This window comes from Polypterus senegalus, chromosome 18, assembly GCF_016835505.1.
Source record: "Polypterus senegalus isolate Bchr_013 chromosome 18, ASM1683550v1, whole genome shotgun sequence".
NCBI classification, from domain to species: Eukaryota; Metazoa; Chordata; class Cladistia; order Polypteriformes; family Polypteridae; genus Polypterus; species Polypterus senegalus.
Window position 1 is genome coordinate 21457704 of NC_053171.1, and position 22897 is coordinate 21480600.

The 22897-nt window shown below is 37.0% G+C and overlaps 1 protein-coding gene across 2 annotated transcripts in view; it reads right to left on the reverse strand.

The window, feature by feature from the left end:
* smek1 (SMEK homolog 1, suppressor of mek1 (Dictyostelium)) overlaps positions 1-22897 on the reverse strand; it is a 66700-nt gene that overhangs the window by 32687 nt on the left and 11116 nt on the right. For both annotated transcript variants that reach the window (XM_039742107.1, XM_039742106.1), the window contains exons 2-6: positions 20154-20209; positions 18927-19025; positions 15709-16326; positions 6275-6352; positions 3392-3508 (exon numbers count right to left, since the gene is read on the reverse strand). In XM_039742107.1, the coding sequence (XP_039598041.1) occupies positions 3392-3508; positions 6275-6352; positions 15709-16326; positions 18927-19025; positions 20154-20209 (968 nt within the window). The remainder of the gene's footprint in view (positions 1-3391; positions 3509-6274; positions 6353-15708; positions 16327-18926; positions 19026-20153; positions 20210-22897) is intronic.

Here is a 22897-nt window from a genome sequence, read left to right on the forward strand (position 1 = left end):
CCGAGCCTGCCATAAAGAGGAGGACCGGGCTGAAGGAAGGCGCGTGATTCGCTCTCAGGAGGTAAGTCACACTTTTTTTCCCCTCTTTTCTTTTCTCTTAACGCGCACACGTGCCAGTCCCGGGACATAACGTTTTAAAAACGTTACAGTAATGTGTGCATGCCCATCTGCCATGCATCTCGACACCCTACCCATCAAATGAAACTTCAAAGTCTCGTCTTTCCGATGATATAAACTATTTTGACACACAACAACCACAGCACTGACACTAAAGCCTTTTTTACAGAGAAGTACATACTTTTAAGAGTTGACTGTGCCTACTTTTGAAGACCCCCTGCAAGTCAAACATCAATATTTCCGAGCAGTATTGATCCCATTGTGTCCGTAAGGCTCCAGCGAATATAATCCAGTAAAACGATTTAGGTCCAAAACGCACGATATATTCTCAAAGGGACAAAAACTCCAGAAAACGTTTCATAACTTGAGACCACCTACGTAATTTTTTTTCACTTATATTGCTCATATTAGACGTAATTTGTTTCTGTCGGCGATAACCATGCTACCGCATGAAACACGGAAGTGTTAGCTTCCGAAAGACACCTAAGTTGGCCAATTACGACGGGTCTGGGGTTGACTGGCACCTCGTATAGCCAACCAGTGTCACAGAAAGCTTTGAGAGTGACGTATAGCTCTGAACTCTGGTAGAATCTACCAGTTTGATTGGACACTGTGACTGACACTCAAAACTTACAGCCAATGAGCTGCCGAGCATTTTGATATGTAACTTGGCATACTAACTTGTAAATAAGTTGCAGAGTTGGTGCGTGGTTGTTTATTGTGATTTCGCCAAGTTTTTTCGCATTTTAAATATGAATAAAAGTAGAAGTTTAAACGTAAATAAACGCTCGATTAAATAATAGATGCATGTACGCGTTGCATAATGGTTTTGCGGCTCCAAGTTTTTTTTTCTTTTCGAAAACGGGTCCAAGTGGCTCTTTATGTCTTAAAGGTTGCAGACCCCTGCTCTAGGCAAACAGCCTCTGTGTAAACAGCCCCTCTGCTCACACCCCCTCCGTCGGGAGCAGAGAATGTCAGAGAGAGAGAGAGACAGAGACAGAGAAAAGCAAACAATCAAAAATCAATATGTGCTGTTTGGGCTTTCAAGTATGCGAATCGCCGCACGGGAAGCATATTGTTTATTATTGAGGAGTTTTATTTAATATATAATACGTGCTCTGATTGGGTAGCTTCTCAGCCATCTTGCAATAGCGTCCCTTGTATGAAATCAACTGGGCAAAGCAACCAAGGAAGCATGTACCATAATTTAAAAGACCCATTGTCCGCAGAAATCCGCAAGCCAGCAAAAAATCCATGATATATATTTAGATATGCTTACATTTAAAATCCGCGATAGAGTGAAGCTGCGAAAGTCGAAGCGCGATATAGCGAGACATCACTATATCACCCCACTGCAATGTGGTAGCTGCAATACTCAACTGCTGCCAATAATTAGGCAATCACAGTTAAGAGAAACTGGCTTGTACGTAGAGCCAGCCTAGCACATGAATTAGACTCAGAGTCTCCCATCTCTAAAGCAAATGTAAATAAACTGATCAAAAAAAAAATAAATTCTGTAAAGTCATTTGTGACTGGGTCCATCAAACCAAATCATAGGTTGTGAGAAACTAATAGCAGTTCCCTGTGTAACTGAGAGTGAAGCACGCAGGTCCTCACAATATTATCACTTTTTGGGAACAGTGTGTTAAGCACATTAACTTAGATACGATGTAGTAAATGTGAATCAAGCATTCCAAGATGAGCATCAAAAAATAGTTGCAGGTCTAAAGACAGCAGGCATATAATCCAAGAAAAACTCAACAGAGGAATATGTTCATATAGTAGGCACTTGTTCTGTATCTAATGCTTTGCTTACCTAGACTGCTAGACTTTACTAAGGTTTAGGAGAAACTTTTGTTATGCTTTTTGTGCCTTCCTTTAACACCGAGTTTGGTGCCATTTATTAACTTTGCAGTGTTTTGCTAAATACTTTAGTGAATAAAGTACTTAGAATGTTTATATCATTACTAAATAAAGGTTTCTACTAAAATAAAAAGGAACCACTTGCTCACTGCAGTATAAAATTTTGTACATTCAATCTCCATTTGTTAAATATGTAAAGGCTTATTGCGCCCCAGTTTACATAAGAGACAGAGTGATCCTGCATCTAGCATCAACAAGAATGATTTAATTGTAAGCAAGTAGTAAGTAACAACCATGTGTAATACTTTTTAATTAATCACTTGTGGTCTCACCTGGGCTTCCAATACAAGAATTCCAAGATCCCTACCACGTGCAATTACAAAAACAGACACACAATGTTTCTTATTGTCAGCTTATGAGTAGAAAATCTAAAAGTTGCCTTCAAGAGACCTCAACCTAGATAGATAGATAGATGATAGATAGATAGATAGATAGATAGATAGATAGATAGATAGATAGATGATAGATGATAGATGATAGAAGATAGAAGATAGAAGATAGAAGATAGAAGATAGAAGATAGATGATAGATGATAGATGATAGAAGATAGAAGATAGATAGATAGATAGATAGATAGATAGATAGATAGATAGATAGAAAGCAACATGCTGGTTGGCTTCTCAAACTGAAAAGTTGTGTGCAGCAAACCTTTCAAAAGGATTCTGAAGAGCACACAATACTTAAAGGAAAAATCCTTAAAACACTCACTGAATAAACACTGCCAACTTCACTGATAAACGAATTTGCATTAAATAGTGAGGAGTACTTAAATGTTCAGAGCAATTAATTTGCAGCATGTAGTCGCTAGCCATGTGCAACATCATCAAATGCTTTGTTTTCCTTATCAAGTTAAACTTCATCTAGCATTTTTGTAAGAGCTTAAAAAGATGTCCAAAACTTAATTTCTTTTCTAACAACAAGGCATCGGATAGAGTTGCTCAGATGAGGCAGATGAAATGTTAAAATATCCCTAAAAACATAATTTTAGGTGCTATGTTCTCTAAAATGGCATGCACATTTTGCAACACATGTATACCTAGTAGGGCACATAAAGGGCATTATGTCTACAAATATCTGAACATATCTAAATATCTAACAAAACCCAATGCAACTTTTCATAAGCAGAACAGTTGAAAAATCAACTTAAACAAGTTTAAACAGTAAAATTGCAAAATGAAATCCTCTGTTCTGTGTTTAAACATTTAAAATATTAAAAACATACAAAATGAAAAATTGTTTTAAGGTTTTTAAAATACGATCCTGAAAAATGTTCATTTAGATTATTTCTTGAAGGTCCGTGCAATTTTTTTTTTTAATAATTTTGACATTAACAACCTACTTCATTACTTACCAGGATAACTTCCAATGCTGGTAAAATGCCCATATTTGACAAAGTTTTGAAGAAGGCATCTCTGTTCTGAGGTTGCAGTGTTTGAGAAAAAGCACAAAATTCCTTTAGAAAATTTACCTAAAGAAAAAAATGGGAAGAAATTATTGTGCTGTATAACTAAGCTGTGACATATGCATCAAAAAGCTGCACTTTAAAGATGCATTCTCTTTCCAATTGTATAAAAAGCACCTAAGCTGAATAGTTGCTATTTTATGTATTTTGTTCAATTCATAGAAGGTGTCAAACAAAATCATGACAGGCATTATATTTCAGGCAGCTTTACAGGAATTCACTTTTCACTCCTACTGTATATAAAGTTAGTAACTGTCTACCACATTAACAAGATAAAACAACAACTTGACAGTCCACTCATGAGCATCTCTACACTCACTTGCGAACAAGACAACCGAGGAACTTAGACTCTTCCACTTTGGGGAAGTTGCTTACCCCTTACCTGAAGGGAACAAGACCCTCTTTTCCAGGTGAGGACCATCACCTCAGATATGGAGGTGCTAACTCTCATCCCAGCCGCATCACACTCAGCAGCAAATCATTCCAGTGTGTGCCGGAGATCAGTCTGATGAGGCCAAGACGACATCATCTGCAAACGGCTGAGATGCAACATTTAGGTTCCTAAACCGCATACTCTCCAAGCCTTGGCTGTGCCTTGATATCCTGTCGATGAAAATCATGAACAGGAGAGGAGACAAGACGCACCCCTGGCAGAGGCCAACGCCTAAACCGAACTCAACTGGACACCAAGTTTCTGGACACATGACTCACTCCACTCTCTAATACTGGGACCAAATGACAAACAGCAACAATCCTCGAATCTGCCTTATTGAAGATAATTAACAAAAAGCAATGGGGTACACAATCATAAGCTTTTTCCAAATCCAAAATCCAATGCAGACAAAAGTGACAAAACTATTAACCATGAAATATCACCTCAAGGACAAAGAGTTGGTATACCGTTTCCAGTGCCATGACACAGACCACATTGCAACTCCCGAATCAGACAATCAACTGTTCCAGTTCCCTGAAAAGGGTGATCCCTTGATAATTACAACAAAGACTATAGGCCAATTTTAGAAAAAGGAGATCACGATGCGATTCTGCCAGTCCTAAGGTGGTTGTGTCAATATTACTCATAAAATTGTGTTTTTTTTGGCTGACAGAGAACAGCCAACTCTTTCAACTAACTTTTGTAAGATATTTAACCCAGTAACTTTCCCACTATGGAGCTTTTTAATCACCAAAGTTACCGCAACCATAAATGGATCAAATGCCAACCAATGTGCGTGGGACTGCCTCCTCCTCAGAGTGGACATTAAGTGCGCTTTTCACTGCTCAGTAAGGCTCACAGTTGAGGTGAACATTTTCTCAGCCTTGCCAAGAACAACCTATGTAATGCCATGGTTACCCTTCCCAAGCTGTCAAATACGTTCCCATTAACTCAAGCTTTTTTAAGATTAAAATAAATAAATAATCTCAATGTCCTTAAGCCCCATACCCACACACAGGCTTTTACTTGGTTTAACCTTGTTGAAATTTTTTTCCTCTCAGTTAAATTTGGAAGCCCACAGCTAACACTGCATGCAAGGCTTCTTAATTTAACTTTACTTGCTTCAGGTATCCACCAATTGGTCCTAGGGATTTCACCATGACCAGAATCAACAATCATCTGATCATAATTTCTTGTAGCTGCCTCCACTACTAAGATCTTGAAAGGGGTTCACTCAGAATCCATATCCTCTACCAATATGTAGGAGAAGCTCATCTGGGAGCAACAGTTGAAATTGCTTCAACTACAGATATTAGCTGGTCTCACCAAAGAGATCACTATTACCACAAACTTTGATCTTTCAGGTTTGCACTGTGCTTCTGGTCCTTCTGTACTAGCTCAGTACCAAATGATTATCAGCCAACAGATCGACACTGATATATACCAGAGTTTCTATAACATGTGGTGTGAAACTGGCCGACAAACCCACAAAACCTAAAAACATATTTACCCCAAGGTACTGTGGTACCAGATAAACTTAAAGAGAATCCTTCTGCTTAAGAACAAGCCAGGACTACTTCGAAAATATAATTCACCACCTGGATTTAGATCAGACAGGCCTTTTCCCCACAATTATACCCCTTCAGGTACCTCCATCAATACCCACATGAGCACTTAAGTCGCCCTATAAAACTACAGTCAATAAACTGCACCCTTTAAAAGCACAAAATCAAATATCATCCACCCTTTATAGAGAAAGAAAAAACTACCACGCTCTACCACAGCAAAGAGAAATTGCCATTTTTTTTTCATTGTAGAAAATCTTTACAGCTCTGCTGTATAACTGGAACAACAAGACTTGCAGGACAAAAAAAACAAAATCATGATTTCCCTTTCAACACATCAATTTAAACACACAGATCCTCTACAATTAGACACTGCATGTATTAGAAAATTAATCTTTAACTGCAACTATCAATATCCTACGTTCTGGCCAGGAAAAAGGAACAGCTGCTCCCCGTCATTGTAAGGGATGCTCATTTTATTAACAGACTCTATACAACGCAAATATAAAGATTTAGATGGGAGCAGTGAAGGGTTAAAAATAAAAAAAAACAAAATCATCATACAGTGCAGCATTGGCAATGCTGACTGGAAACATTTTCAAGTTTTCAATACCTGAATATTCAAATGCATCACATATTAAAATGCATTTCTGAATTCAAGTAATGAATGTTATCATTAACACATAACAGTAGAGTTAACCTTTAAAAACGGACATGCTCCAATAGAATATATATTAATTATAAGTGCATTTTACTGGCAATCTGAATTCTTACCAACTCATGTCTTTTGTCATCATCAGTTGCTTCGTCAGTTAGTTGTGCAAAGAGGTCAGTGAGGAACTTCTCATCATCCTGAAATTCACAAAAGCATGTAAAATACACACAGACATTTAAAATTTACCTGGACATATAAAGGCTTATAGTAAGCAAAACCATATTTATGCACCTAAAGACAACTTACAAAAATAGTCATCTTGCTTCAGTACACAAATACACCAAAAATTGAAAACCAACCTACCGACGATCATTTTTATGCAAATAAGACTAAACAGGTAACAGCAAGTCCAAAATGTATGATAATTACGTAATGATGCAAATATTTTATGAGTTTTAAACAGCATGAAAGTTTAAAATTCAGCAAGAAGATTGAAATGCTTAAAGAAAATCCTAAAGTAGTGTATCAAGAATTGGTCTAACAAAAAAAAAAACCCTGGCTCAATATTATTACATTTCCAAATATGTTAACAGATGCAGTATTATGGCCTATATTGTACGGTGTAGTTGCCCTGTAGTTTCGGCAAAAAAATCTTTTATCTTGTAGTTTCCTGCTTAAATTTAAACCGATACACTTATACTTGTCTTTGGTACACATGCTGGTTCAATACAACCCACAAAGGAACATGTACTTGGCCAGGCGGTGGAGTCAGAGTTGGTTACAGAAAAGATATTTACATTGAAGCAATGTTTAATTGCCAATATCAATTGATTGTGCGAGAATATACAGTATATATATTTTTCTGTTGCTAGAGAAATGGTGAAAACTACTTTTAATGAAGCCTTGTTTAGGATAGATACATTACAGAAAAAAATAGCTTGTAATTTAGAAGCAACTCTGATTCTAACTAAATGTAAATTGTAACAGTTAAAATTTCCAATTTCACATATATTAATTCATAGAAACTTCTCTTCTAGCCCATTAATAAAAATATAGCCCTTTAATAAAAATATAAAAACTCTTAACCTTAAGTTCTCTTTTGTTTAATGCTACTCAATGTTTGCAAATTTTTAATAAATACTAGGGGGCTCCATCCCCTGCTCACTTCACTTGCCAATCCCCATGGGCTTGCACTGGGCACCCACTACCTTGCCTGAAAGGCATTGGGGCGCACCTCCGTTAGAAAAATCGATTGTATTTAAAGAGGGGCGCGGGAGGAAGACAGTTTGGTCCTTAGCTTCTATAGAAAGAAAATTAAGTTACTTGAGTATTTCACTACAACTGTATTCTATATACCAATGAATAATAAAATGTAATAAAAAAAATTACATTAACACCTATACCAAAATATGACTTGCATTTTTGCTCACATATTGCTTGGGATATTTCTCTTTCGCATATTGGACAATTTTTTGTTCTTGATTTTTATTTATGCAGCATTTTTACTCATTTTCTTTTTAATAGACATTCATTACCAGCTCATCACTCTTTTTCTGTCACAAGCTAATATCCAACATTCTTGAATAGATAATTTGCTTCTCTGCCTTGCTATTATAACCAACCGTGTTGAAAGGCAAGTTAGCACCTAGAATGTCACAGGGTGGTATGGAGAGTGGATCTGCACAGTAGGAGTAGTGACTGGGTGAACAGTGTGGAGAAAGTTTGGGGCATTCAGAAATTAATACTTTTGATAGAAATTCATACCCAATTTACCTAGATCTCATTAAATTGGTTTAAAAAATACACCAAAGGCATTTCAGGGGTGAATGATTGTTACATGACATATGCACATACCCCATTTTCAGTATAAGCTCCTTCATTGTCCTCTAATGTTAAAACTCCCTAAAGCTTAAAGAGTTGTGTACATGTTAGTTATTACAAAAAAAGTTCTAATTGCATTAGCACCGTTATTCTGATCACTTGTGTTACAAGGTACTGGTATTCCAAAAGTTTGTTTCTGGGTTCAAACCTGGCCAAAATAAAAATTAGTTTAAGAAACAAGCCCTTTTTTTGGCAGTTTGAGGGCTATGTGACAGTTCGCCAATAAAATGAAGATTTCAGGCAAAAGTGTCCAATTTCTAAATAGAAGGCCACAAACCATACATAACCAGTACACTGAAAGAGGAAGAAGGCCAAGATGGACAACTGCACAAAAGGATAGGGGCATCATAATCTGTAGTTTGTTTCTCAAACACCTTAATGGTCCTCGGTTGACGCCTTCTTTAAATACATGGAAAATCCTAGTGTCATATGCAATAGGGAAAAAAGACTATTCTGGCATTCTGGCCATAGAGGCAGAGATTCAAAGAAAAGGCCATAAGTAAAACTAGCAAATAAAAGCAAAAAGATTAAATAGGCTAATAGGACACAGACACTGAACAGAAGAGGATTAGAAAAGTGTATTATGATCAGCATACCAGAGTCGTCTTTTCTCTGTTGCAGATGACGCTGGAATTTAGTGAAGACAACAAGTAAGGACCTATAACACATCTGAGAAACAAAACTACACACTCAGATATTCTTATCCTCTTATACAGTTGCTCATCTGAGCCTTCCCATTCTTTTTCTCTCCTGATCAGATCCAGCTCACTGCCTTCTCTCAGGACAATAGACATATGAAAATTTCTGGGTGATCACAAAATTTTGACCAGTAATATATATTAGCTTAGATGGTATCATAAATTGAGGAGTCCAAGTTGAAATCAAAGGTTTTATGTACTGATTCTACAGCCTTGGTACTTGATATTGGCTCAGAAGTACGGCTTTTTTAAAGTACCAAATGAGTGTTAGACTCAAAAGATATCATAAGATCAGACCACTTTCTTTACCATTGGGCAAGCAATAGAATCTAATTGCCTTCCTAAGCTACTTTAGCACAAAAGCTTGTCAGCGCAATATACCAATGTGGTCACTGAGGGACTTTTTAGCACAGCTTTAAAGGGAGATGAGCGGAGAAACAGACTGATCTGTGGTAGATGCGACATGTCACTTTCTAAAAGGAACCCATCTTAAATGAGCTTTGAAATGTCAGACAAGTATTTCAGCTACCAAGAATTACAATAATATTCTTTTTAATTAAAACTCCAGATTGTTTACATCAGTTCACTGCAAATAAAAAAACACTTTTAACTGTTTCTTCTTTCTTAAAATCCAAATGCTTCACTTACTAATGCTCCTTAAATAAAATTTGATTGCTCTCCCATTTGTTGAAAATGAAAACATTCATTCTGTACTGTTTTGGCCTACAGTGGTCATTAAGTATTCTGTATCATCAAAAAATATGATACTAGGGCATCCCTAACTTGACCCATTATGAATCAAACAAGAGGGACTCATGTAATACTGTTTTAGAAAACATTTGGGTTCTGTAAGACATCTTGTGGAGATTTGGAGTACACTATAAAAATGGTAGTATAGAAACACTCTTCATCTTCTTTTGCTTTCACCAGATTTATACATTAAAATTAAAAAAAAAAACAAAAAAAGTTTTACAAATGGTTGTCTGGTGAGAAGGTAGCATGCAGTCAATCTTTTAGCATTCTAATCTAATTACAATTTCAACCCACCTTAAGCACAACCTCTGGTCTTTCTCAAATGCCTACATGGCATCACTTTAGAATTCTGGCTTGAGACAACAAAATCGTAACTACGGAGCTAGTATGGGGACACAGTTTCACTAAATTTATTAAGAAGGAATGGAATAAGAGCTCAAAATCCACAATAGCCAATAAATAGATAGGGCTAATTACATAAAGAGCTATGTACCAAAGTATTAAGTTACTAATTGCTTTACCTTCGCAAGGACAGAGCAATGACGACAAACTACACAAGTACTAAACATAGTAATATATCTTCACAGCAAGCAATTTCTGCTTCACCAAATAAAAAATTGACCTATTTATATCAAAGTGAAGTTGAAGCTCAGCCAGGCAAATAAAATTCAAGAACCACTCATCTGGATGCTCTTCCACTTGTCAGGCCTCATGGAAGCATAAGGATGTTAGTGTACTCCATGTAGCCATGCCACCATGGTAAACCATATAGCCATGACACCCTCATTTTGTAAAAAGCCAAAATTACAAGAGACTGTTTTTAGAACACTTCTCTGCATAAGTGGGTACAAGTGGGGTCAATTTCTAATATAGTGAGTAAAACTGTTTTTTAGCCATAATGTAAGCCTTGATAAGAAAACTGATATGACAAAATAAGAGAGAGAATTAGCCTTGGATCACTTCAACAAGTTCTATTTGGTGGCTATTTAATATACGCTTGGTTACCTTTTTTAAATTAACAGAAGAGAATTAAGCCTAACCAAAATTCCCAGTTTAAAATGTTTATTTAGCAGAGACCCAAATAAAGCAAATAAATCAATACCACACAGATTCTAATAAATCTGCACCAAAAAAAAAAAAAAAAACACCCCAACACACACAGCATGAGTAAAATAAAAGTGACTGATGAAAATGTTGAGCTTTGCTTCTAGTTACCTTTGTTTGCATTCAGAATTGAAACTTATACCTTCAGGACCTCTAAGCCACTGAAACAGTTTAGGATCATGAGGAAAAGGTGCCTATTCTGGCAACAATGAGCAACCAATGCAAGCCAAGTCTGGATAGGGATGCAGCCCATCACACTGCACACACCTCCAAAGTCACTATGGCCAATGTGCAATTATACAACTTTCATATGTGAAAGGACAGTGCACAGTAACACAGAAAAAAAAAAAAGACATGTAACATGCAATAACTCAAATACAGTGTTCTGGAACAGGAGAGCAACAAATTTACTATCTTTAATGCAAACTAAAATGAAGACAAAAACTATTTAAAAAAAATTTTCACAAACAAAACTAAAATGAAAAAACAAAAAAAACCTACAACTCAAAGTAACCGAATAGACAAACTGCATTAAAATAAAATGTACATATATTTTCATACCCCCTCACAAGTCAACTCACACATGGGATAACTTGGGATGCAGTGGCCAGAAATAAATCAAAATGAATGAATGAATAAATAAAATATTTGTTCTGTGTTATTTTTCAAAGAAATGATCCCGACAACAGACTGGCCAGGAGAATCCGGAGTAAGAAAGGGATAAATGGCCCATATCCAAGTGTGCCAAGTTTGTGAAGACTTACCCAAAAAGATTTAAAGCTGGAATTGCTGCCAAAGGTGCTTCAAAGTAAATTAAAAGTCTGAATATTTAAATAAATGAGAGATTTCAGTTTTTAAATTTTTAATGAATCTGTAAACCTTGAAAACGTTTTTCACTTTGCCATTATTGGTTATGGAGTATAGTTTGATGGGGAAAACCTGGATATTTATCAATTCAAATTTAAACTCTACAGCACAATAGTGTGCAGAAAGTGAAGAGGTCTGAAGACTTTTGGAATCCACTGTATAATAAATACCCTTGCATAGCAGTGCTGTGTTAGAAATGTAGTGAACAGCACAAAGCTGACAAGCCACTGAAATGTTTCTTTACATAGAACTTCTTTTCTGCAACAGGTCTCAGTACTTCTTTAAAACAGTGCCACTGTAGTTAATATACCTACCCAGAAAAGTGCCCTGTGTGTTGGATTCTCCACAGTAAAAGGACCCAATTCAGCCGGTTTTGGTGGCTTTTTTATTTTAGCACTGACATCCTCCATGTATTGGCAGAGTATAAAAAGCAGAAGGGTTTCCTGTAGCCAAGTACTGGTCACCATAAAGTCCTGGGATCTAAACACTACTGGTTCATTTCACCTTTTTACCTTGACAGTTCTTTTATTACTAATACTGATATCATTACACCAGAATTTCCACATTCAATACCAGTACCAGTGACATTTTATAATACTTGACACCCTTGGATCTTCCTCTTGTTTCAGCTGCTCCCGTTAGAGGTTGCCACAGCAGATCATCTTCTTCCAGATCTTTCTGTCCTCTGCAACTTGTTCTGTTACACCCATCACCTGCATGTCCTCTCTCACCATATCAAACCTTCTCTTAGGTCTTCATCTTTTCCTCTTCCCTGGCAGCTCTATCCTTCTCCCAATATACTCAGCATCTCTCCTCTTTACATGTCCAAACCAACACAATCTCGCCTCTCTGACTTTGTCTCCCAACCGTCCAACTTGAGCTGACACTCTAATGTACTCATTTCTAATCCTATCCATCCTCGTCACACACAATGCAAATCTTAGCATCTTTGCTCTGACTTGAGACCCTTGGATACATCATTTAAAACAGAAATCTCATTTGATGGCTTTTTATTAAGTACCTCCAATATGGAAGTAAACAATATTGTGCCTTTTCCTGCAAAACAATATAAAATATATAAGAATACTAACAGTAGCAGCTTTAAAATACTGGCCAAGCACTTACCCAACTATATCATTTAAGTAAATAAGTACTGGCATTCATATCATCAAAATACAATGCAGGGCTTGAACTTTAATGTGTGGCAGTGGTGGGGATCCTCCAGTGTAACAACAAATGGGGTTTATCATCTTGGGGTGATTTTGGCATAGGATTTATAGAGAATGGTATTATAAAACTACTCACCATGTGCATATTTTAAAATTATGACATTTTCTGTCCAGTAAGAGAAAAATACTGCTTAAAATCTATACTAAAAAACTTCACACAATACTTGTGCTGCTGAATTACTGATTTGCAGGATAACTGGAATATTTCCATTTTTTGCAACATTCTGGTTTGTAAATGATCTACTCTCAAACTTGTAACATTTGCTATTGTAAGTTTTTCTATCTGCATCATTAGCTAGTTAAAATTATTGAACAACATTTAATGGAGGAGTCAAATTAATTCACATTTCAAATGTGAGAAACTCAGGATGACCTTTTCTCTACTTTTTTGCAACATTTGCCTGTAGTACTAGGGTATTGTACTGTGTTAGCCATTATGAATGTAGTGAAGAGTCAAGCAAAATGACACCTTTAATTGGCTAACTAAAAAGATTACAATATGCAAGCTTTCAAGGCAATTTGTCCCAACTATAAAGTTTCTTATATGCAATCAAACTTGTCCGGTATTTTTTTGAACTCCTATTAAACAGCCTTTGGTTTTGATATTTTCAAGGTTTCGTATGCGAGTGCTCACATTTTGTTATTGCTTATGCCTTTGTACAAATCCAGAATCAGAAAAGTGATTTGGCTGTCATTACCTGTACTCAAAATTTCTAACTGTGAGGCAGCTTTACATCCTTCAGTGTACAAATTCATATGCATGTGCTTTCACTTGCAGGTTATACAAGTGAATGGCAGATTGCCTTTAAAAGACAAACATACGACAACTTCAATTTTACAGATTAATCTAACAGTGAAGTACGTGGTAGTATTTGTCCTGCTAAGTGTGCGCTTTGGCAAATCGCCGTCTCTGTTAGCATGATACAAGTAGCATTATCTGGGAGATGCCACTTGTTCTTCAAAGCAATTAAAAATAAAATATTAGTCTGGCATTTAAAAATTAAATAAGCAACCCGTGCCATCCCCCAATGTAGACAAGCCAAGTCGCCAGTTTTTTTGACTCTTATGTCTGTTTACTTGTAGCAACCATTTGCACTAGCAATCCTCCCACATCCCACAGTCCTATGTGCACAGCTATGGATGTGTGCAAGGTCCCCCTCCTCGATATGCAACATGGAATTGCATGCAAACAGGACAGATGCTTGAACTCAAGACATTTGTTGAAGTGCTCATTGCAAGCACAATTACCTCATTACCGTGCACTCACGCACCAAAATTCTCCAGCACAAACACAATGCATTTGTAGACATAAGTTGTGCACTTCATCTTTGACATGTGTTGATGCGATACTGTAGCATCACAATTTAGCCTATTTTTTATATGTAGTTTATACTCTCTCTTTGCTCATGTATTACTGTGCCTTTCAAAAAAAAAAAAAAATCTACTAGAAGTCAGGCAGGAGCACAGTGCCAGCTTTCTCTGTACTAGTGATGCTTTTAAAATAAAAAAAATTAAAAAAAAAGCTGGAACCATTAGTTTTTCAGGCCTTTGGCACTGGTTCTTGCAACATCTCTTAATTACTAAAGCACTGAACACACTCATCTTTCACATTTTCTGCAATAATTCTCTCCAAATCCCTTTTAGTTTTGCTGTTATTGTTTCCAATAATTGCTCTTATGCACACTTTGGTTAGAATGCAAGATTTGTCTTCTGCGCATTTTACAGTATCCTTCTTTGCAATCTTTTTCACCTCTTACCTATAATCTGAATAATTCTCTTTAATTACAAACTGCTAAATTTCAGAATGAGCTTGTCCGGCATTGCATGCAGATGCTTTTGAACCTTTTTACTGCACTTCAACAGTCTCCGTCCTCAAGTTTGCCCGAGTTTACCTTTAGACTTTTCCACATCCTGTAAAAATTTTCACTACCAAAATTAATTCTAACAGTTAAACTTTTCAACACTACTAAAACACTCTGAAATCTATTATATTAGGGTCACTAGATCCCAATGTCTCAAATCATGTCTACCCACAAACTCTATCCCGATTATTAAATTATTATAATAACTCTAAATAGCCTTCAATTATCACTGGTATAGTAAAACCTTGATTATCTGTCAGGGGTTGGGACCAAGGCCATGACGGATAAGAGAAAAAAAATACAGGCTCAACCTGCAGCCATTTGAATTAAGTATGTGGCCCACATTTGACAGATTCACCAGTGTGCACTAAAATTGAACCGGACTGTCCTAATGTTAAATACTCATCTGTGTGGCATCATGTGGAATGCAAGAGATATAAAAAGATAAGGCACTGTGATTACCAAGGAGCAGGTGTTAAATCAGGAAATGAATGATGCACAAAACTACCATTAATCTACAAAGAACCAGATGTCCCATTTGAAGCATGTTAAAAATCAGAATTAAAAAAACCTTGTCAGTAAATAATTAAGGAACTGCAATCTGGGTTATAATGGTAGAGTGGTGGGGAAGCACAACATATGAATTCCAATTATGAAGTTGCCAAAAAACAAACAAAACAAAAAAAAAACCCCACACAACAAAAAAAGCACATAGGAAAAGAGCTCTGCGGTCTATAAGACAAAAGGTTGACTAGCCTTAATGCTAATTGGTATGCATTTTGAAAAACAATTTAAGTGTTGAAATTCAACAAATTATGACAATCATAGGCTGGTGAAATAGTGAAGCTTAAATGTTTCCTTTCCTTCTGGAATTAACTGTTATATAAAGATCATATACACATATACAAACACAGATGGAAAATAAGGTAGGTGAGCTCAGAATAATGACAACTTGAGGGAAAAAAACATAAGGAATAAAAATCCCAACAGCATGTTGACTGAAAAATTCATGAAGACATACTATTCCAAACCTTGCTATATTTAAGGAGCTCTTCTACACAAAGTTGGTTTCAATTATGTGTAAAATTCTTTAAAACCGAGAAAATTAGTGTCTCCAAAGCAACACTTCAAAATATGTACCATACAAGTGGAATCTTACCTGCAACATTCCAACAATTTCCACTTTATTAAAAAAGATAAAGGAGTGAAGAGTTGATAGCATATTCTCTTCAAAGACTGAAGGTGTTGGAAGGACCATATCTTGAATGTACTGTACTCTGTACGTCTGATGAATTTTCTGTTTCAGTTCAGGGTCCGATATAGGGATTACTTCTTTAAATTTGGCCGTCTTTGTCAAGAATTCCCTATGCTTTCGTGGCTGGGGTAAAGAAGGATCATATTCCAGACAACCTATTACATCCATTATACATTCCTCAGAGAACATGACCTCAAAAAGTGCAGTCCGATTCAAGAGAAAAATTCCCTTTATTATTTCATATAAGTGGTGTAGTCCTTCAAGATTTTCCAAGTCCTCACATACATGAAAAAGTTCCAGAAGTTTTTTAATGTAGCCCTCATTTTCCAAAGCCAGTGCTAACTTCTCACGGCGTAAAGGGGAAGGCAAAGAGGATGCTACTAGTTCAGCTACTTCTTCCAGCCGATTCAGTTCACAAGGTGGTAGTTCCAGTCCTGGGGAGGAGAGGTCATCAAAGCGTTCTTCTTCAGACTCATCTACTAGCTCCTGTGTAATGTCTACCGATGGATCCTTACCCTGAACCTGCATGGAGGGGAGAGAGAAAAAAATCCTTTCAAATTAAAATGTTAATATTGTAAAATTGTTCTATGGAAAGAGTTAAAAGATTTACAATAATATTTCTATGGATATGTAAATGGGAACTAGGATTATTACAATATAGTCCACAGCAGCAGTTAACTAGTTTTTGCCATACTTCAGTGAGCAGCTCCCAAAACTCAAAGGTGACATTTCACACAGATCTCTTTACTATGAGAGCGGAACAGATGCTTTCCAAAAGTCACTCTGCTGCTCAGAATAAAACCACTTCATTATTCAATCATAAAAAGGCAAAACCTTCAATTCAGATGGACACTTTTTTTTTTTTTTTAATAATAGATTACAAAATGCAACACTGCCACTGGAATTTATCAATGTCTACTTTGCCAACCATTTCTTTTGTTGCCTTTCAAAGAGTGGTGTGGCAGCTCCAGTCTAATTTTATTTACAGTAAATATGGAGATGGCTGGTATTTTTGGCAAGCAACTTTTATGCCATGGAAAGTGATGTGAAAATGGTGTCAGTGGTGACATTTCTTCCACTGCCTGTGAAAGGCTCAATAAAATGCATCACCACAATCACTGAACAGGGACTAACATTTAATATATACACCATAAAACATAGATTACACAAACTAATTGAAAACAAGGCTGACTAGGGGTAATCAAATACATGAGGACAACCCAGTTTATATGAAATAAAGTGTAGTTAGGCCTAAACAAAAAGTTTATGAACATTCAAGAGTATGGTAAAGGTTATGAAAGCTGAGTCAGGAGTGGTATGCTCAAGAGGAGAGAAATGTCTGATAAAGTAGAACAAAGAAAGATCAGGTGGATATGTAGAGTGTCACAGAATGAGAAGAAAATGAATTTGGAGTTAAGATACACTTGGTGTTAAGGAGAAAGATACTAAGATGGACTTATGGAGTGAAAGACAGGAGATGATTGGGTGAGATGGGAAAACTGCCAAAGAATTCAAACACAATGTGTCTGGAGGTAATGTCAAAGGATGTCGTGGTATAGCAGGTCCGCAGCTTCAAAAGAAAATGGGCCAGCTTTTAAATCCATAAAGCCGTGTCACTCTCCGTGGGTGTGATTGCATGGCCGTGCGGAGTTAATTGGAGTAGTTGGAGCGAGTCGCGCCTGCACATGTGGGTGCAATCGTTCGCAATTGCTTCATTGGCTTCCTGCAGTGTGTGATTAAGGCGCTGTGCCCATATTATACACATACACATATACACACACACACACACACAGAGAGGTCGGCACAAAGGAAAGGGGATCGATCAAGAAATCTGGATGGATCGAGGAAAAGGGGGAAAAAAAAAAAGGTTAAAGGACGTGAAAGAGCACTCTTAGCAGGATGATCTGGCCACTTGGAAAGAGACAGCACGAGCTGGGGCCCCGCAAAGGAGCGTTTGGCTCTAGTGCTCTCAGGGCTAGTCCACCCCACTAATTGTTTGGTTGGAGTGGGGTGAGCAAGGCAGGTGTCTTTCCGATGGATCTGAGGAGCGACTATGTGAGCGCAAAGGTAGAAGGGAGAGTTGACCTCGTACAGTCTGGCTGTGATGTCCTTAAGGCATTCAAGATGGAGATCATCTGAAAAGAGCTTGTGTCTGTTGGGTCTCCGCCAGCTACAGGAGCAATGGGTGAGCCAGGGAGAATGAGAGACGAAGGTGGGCTGACAGAGTAATGAGAGAGACTGCATTTTAACGGATTTATTGATTTTTATTCTCCTTTGGATTTTATAGAATGTATGTACTATTTATTTATTTATTTATTTATTTAAAACACTGCACTATTGACTTTGCTTGGACACAACAGTTTGCTTTAATAAAAGCACCTTGCCACTTTTTGTATTATCCCCTGGCTTCATTTGAGAATTGTCCTCATTTGTCAACTCATCTCGGCGACACTGCCAACTGTGTTAGGTTCAAGAGCTCCCGGAAGTCGGAGGGGAACATGGAGCAAACCCGCATTGTCACAGATGTCAAAAGACTGGGTCTTGCTCCAAAGGACACTCAGGACTTCAGAGTGTGGAGGGAATAGATTTGGAGGCAACTGGAGAACGAGAGAGTACACCTGGAAAATGGCATTTTAATTATGTTCATGACCAGTTTAAGCATGACAAAATTATCTACTCCATGACTATGACCTCCCAGTGAAGGGGGAAGCTACCCTTGCATAGATTTTTTTTCCATGAATGGAAGGATATGCAAAATACCACACTATTCTGACAATATATCATGTGCAATCTCCTATGAACACATCTCCATTTCTGAAATGATGTAATTCTACAAGAAACTGAGAATCTGCAGCATATCTCATACATACATACACACAAAGTATCAAGTTCTCCTGTTTAAATTTCTATAAACTTTTAGCTGTTCTGCCCAATATCATTTACTATGCATTTTCAGCCAGAAGGAGAAGTTTGGGGATGGGGTGAGAGAGGAGGAGAAAAAAAAAACACACTACCACCACTAACTACAAAAATTATGCATGTGATTTTATTGTGCATTTCAAATTATTCACATTTATTCATTAACAGTTCTATGTACTTATTTGTTGCATTATGCAACTCACCTGGCATATTTTCTCCCATATTTCATCACAGCCTGCTTTCTCTTGGAAGCTCAGTGCCAGATCATAGTTTTCTGCTTCAGACCAAACTATCAGCGTGTCCTTGGGGAGAAGGGGAGAATAAGAATTTTTTTATTTTTTTTTTTTTTTTAAATAAAACTGCACATTTGTCAATTTGTCTATAGGATGCAATGAAAGCTTGCCTCAACAAAGCATAAAACTGCAAATGCACCAATTCGCTGCTCGAAGCAAAGTAAACCACTTGACCTGAAACTGCACAGACAAAAAACATTCTAAATTTAACTATACATGGGATGAGAATTTTGTTTTTGTTAAAGGAATCAAGAAGCAAACTTGAAAAGCCAGGGCTGCTGCTTGGGTACCACATGAGGTACCTGCAAATACTGTATCTGAAAGTTTTTTTTTATTTTGGTGTTCTAGTTCTTCTGCTATGTCCCAAAAGTGTACACAAACTTGCAACTATAAATTTCACAAATATGTACAATTTTGGAGAAGGGTGTGTTTTCGACTATGGCTGAATTTTACATTGAACTACATTCAGTGGTACAGAAATTTGATCAGGAACCTAATAAAGTTTGTAATTTATGAAACTAGACAGATACAGTAAATGAAAACACCATACTCTAGATTCAAATTGTTTTTACCAACTTTAAATTGTAACCAAGTACACTTAAAGCATAAAGTATATTTAAGTGCTCCTTTGCAATAAGTTTTAGAGGGGAGAAAAAAAAAATTGATTACAGACAGAACAGAACCATACGCATTGGAAAAGCAAGTACATTAAGACAAATTAAGAGCACTGAATTTTGAAACATAAGAAATGAGAATAAAACCAATTCAGCCCTACACATGGCCATTTATTACAGGTCATGGTGCAACTATGCCTGTTCAACAGCCAGCAGCAGGTAAATGTGACAGGAATGCCAGTTTATTATGAGGAAGCCTCCCTCAAACACACAGGGAAACATAAGCTAAACAGAAATATGACACAGGCAACAACATTATCCAGCCTAAACTGTACTGCATTGCTCAACTCACCATTACACAAAACGATACACTATTTTTGCACAACTATATAAATACCTTCTTTCATTTATTGGTTTTAAAAAATAAATTGTACCACAAGTTGTGTCTATAATACCCTTTTATTTTTAATAAAATCACACAAGTCAATAATGTGTAGACAACCTTGCACACAAAAGATTTTACCTGCTGTTTCTGGTATGCAGTATTTGGGTTGATTTTGGACTCCAGCAAAAGAGAACCTAAAGGGAAAAAAAGGAAATCAATAACAGTGTTAAATTACTTTATTGCCAATTTTGCCACAAAGCATATAATAAGAACACAAAAACTAAAAGAAATCATAAGGCTATATTTCTTCTGGAAAGTGATTCTGAATCACTGATCTGAAATTCCTGGATGTATGCAGTGAACAGAAACACAGAACAAGCCTGCAAAATATGGAAGAAAACTTAAATAAAATGAGTCTGCATATATTTTATCAGTGTAACAGAGCTGTTTATTCTTTTATGCCATTTATACCTAAAGAGAGGATTTTTACACTTTCTCGTGTGCAAAGTACGAGGGATATATTGTTATCATCCAAAGATTCAAAGTCAAGATTCATTCAATATTATAGACCTCCCAGTGTCTTAAAATACCATTTTTGGAATTATGGCTTACACTATCTAGATAGGGTGTGACTAGTCTACCTCCCAAAATTAAAGAATTGAAAGCAGGTGCCATGTAACATCCACCACATTTGTTATTGTCAGGATCTCCCAAAAAAAATTTTAGGGCATTTTGCTGCAAAATTCAGCTTTAAACAGTCACATTTGGTTGAAAGTCAATAGTGCTATACACTCTGCTCCTCTGCCACAAGAAATAACAGTACAAACTAAACCATGACGATGACTATATGCTTGTCTGGGTACCCACAGGACCATACTGGATCAGTTAATAGACGCCAAGGTTTCTTATATTGGGTGTGACCTTAACTATAATTCAATTTTTGTACAGTGTACAATCGTAGAGTTTTTACACAAGTTTACAGTTATAATGCAATAACATAAATATGTACATAAAATACATCATTTCTACATAGCTGGAACTTTATTTGACCCCCCCGGGGGAAAAATGTGGCTTTTTTACAGAAACTCCTTAGATATGTAGATAAGTAAATAAAATATACACACACACACACACTTTGGTCTGAACAAACACCAGAATGACTAAAAAACAAGAAAAAACTGGAGAGAAAAACGTCTTAGTGTCAGTTATATACATGATCACATATGTCAGACTTAACCTACAGTAAAGCAGAACAACAAACTTAACAAATCATGACAATACAAGTCCATTAACACCATACACATTTGAGACATGGCCTGCTGACAACAGTGGAGTGAAAAACCAAATTCCAGACATTGGCGTTTCTGGAGAAAATTAAGCTCAGGAGAGACACTTTCCATTACAATCTGGTGAGCTGTCCTAGGCCAATTGGCCTACCCCACCTGGATATTTATGTTTATTTAGGTCATCTGGGCAATCTATTAAAAATGCCTAAATACTTCAAACTGGTTTCTAAAGCTCCCAATTTCTGGGGTCACTTCCAATGGGAAGGAGTGGCAGCCTGTTGATATAGTAGTGGTTCCAAATAATATAGTACAACAATGACAACAGAAAACCTGAATAGGTTCAGTAATATATTGAAAATGCTTAGATGTAGAAGCAGCACCCAAAACGATGGGTATGAAGAACTCATAAGACAGAGCAGCATGTCTGCACAGAAGGTTCAATGAAGAAATCATACAGGCATACATTAACGATGAATGCCTGTTGGTAGAAATTCCAAAGGGCATCCGAGAGAGAGAGAGAGAGAGAGAGAGACCCATTCAGGAGCTTTGGGGTGGACTTGGTTAATAGAGGGGAGTCATATGGTCAAATAGTGCATTGGCCAAAAAGATCACAGATAGCAGTCTTATTATGATAAGGAGTGGGAGGAGAACAAGACTAGACGCTTGTAAAACAACATGCATGGAGGACATTCCCTGTGGTTCATAACAGCAGGGAACTGTATGTTGTGAGGCATTTAAAGTACAGTTTATCATTTAATAAGCAAGAATATTGCTCAGTCCAGTTACAGTAGGTTGAAATATACAGAGAATTTGTCTGCAAAACTATTGCAGTTCTGCCTTAATGTTTTTGCATGTTTGAATGAGAGAAAAGTGGTACTAAATGATCTTTAGTAGCCTATCACCTACTACCAGTAAAAGCCAATCAATAGGAAATGTTTAATTAATCTGAATAAGTTCAGCCAATTGGTCTTCAATGACAAATTACAAAACTATTATGAAAAGAGGCATGTTACGCAGTAAAGTCCTGCAAAGTTTGATATCGCTCAAAGCAGCCAATTGCATGCATTGCCACATTGCACTTCTTACTGGCGTTTCCTTTTCAATTGTCTGTTGCTGCACTCACACATATATTGTTAGTGTGTACTGTAGAGACACAAGTCACCCATTTGACATCGTGCCATGCCACTGGCACCAAGTTTTCCACCCGCATGAAAACCGGATTGCCACCTCTTTTCAACTTCAGCCTGTCTGGCTTCAACTGTGAAGGCATGTGTCTCCTGTTCACCCTCACTGTGCCACAAGCTCCAATTCTCCTGCTCTGTAGCTTCATGATCAATTCTGGTGATGTACAAAAATTGTCCATGTACACAACATGACCCTAAATGTTCATAGCCCCGACGCAGCTCCAGCACAACCAGACTTGTCAAAGGACAGTTCTCTCTTTGAAATACTTTCCTGTAAATGTAATTACTTTCAGGCAGAAACCAGTGTTTGCTTCTGCCAGTACAAAATCCTTTATCCCATACTTTGTGGGCTTGTCTGGCATATACAATGGGATGCAAAATTTTGGGCAACCTTGTTAATAGTCATTTTCCT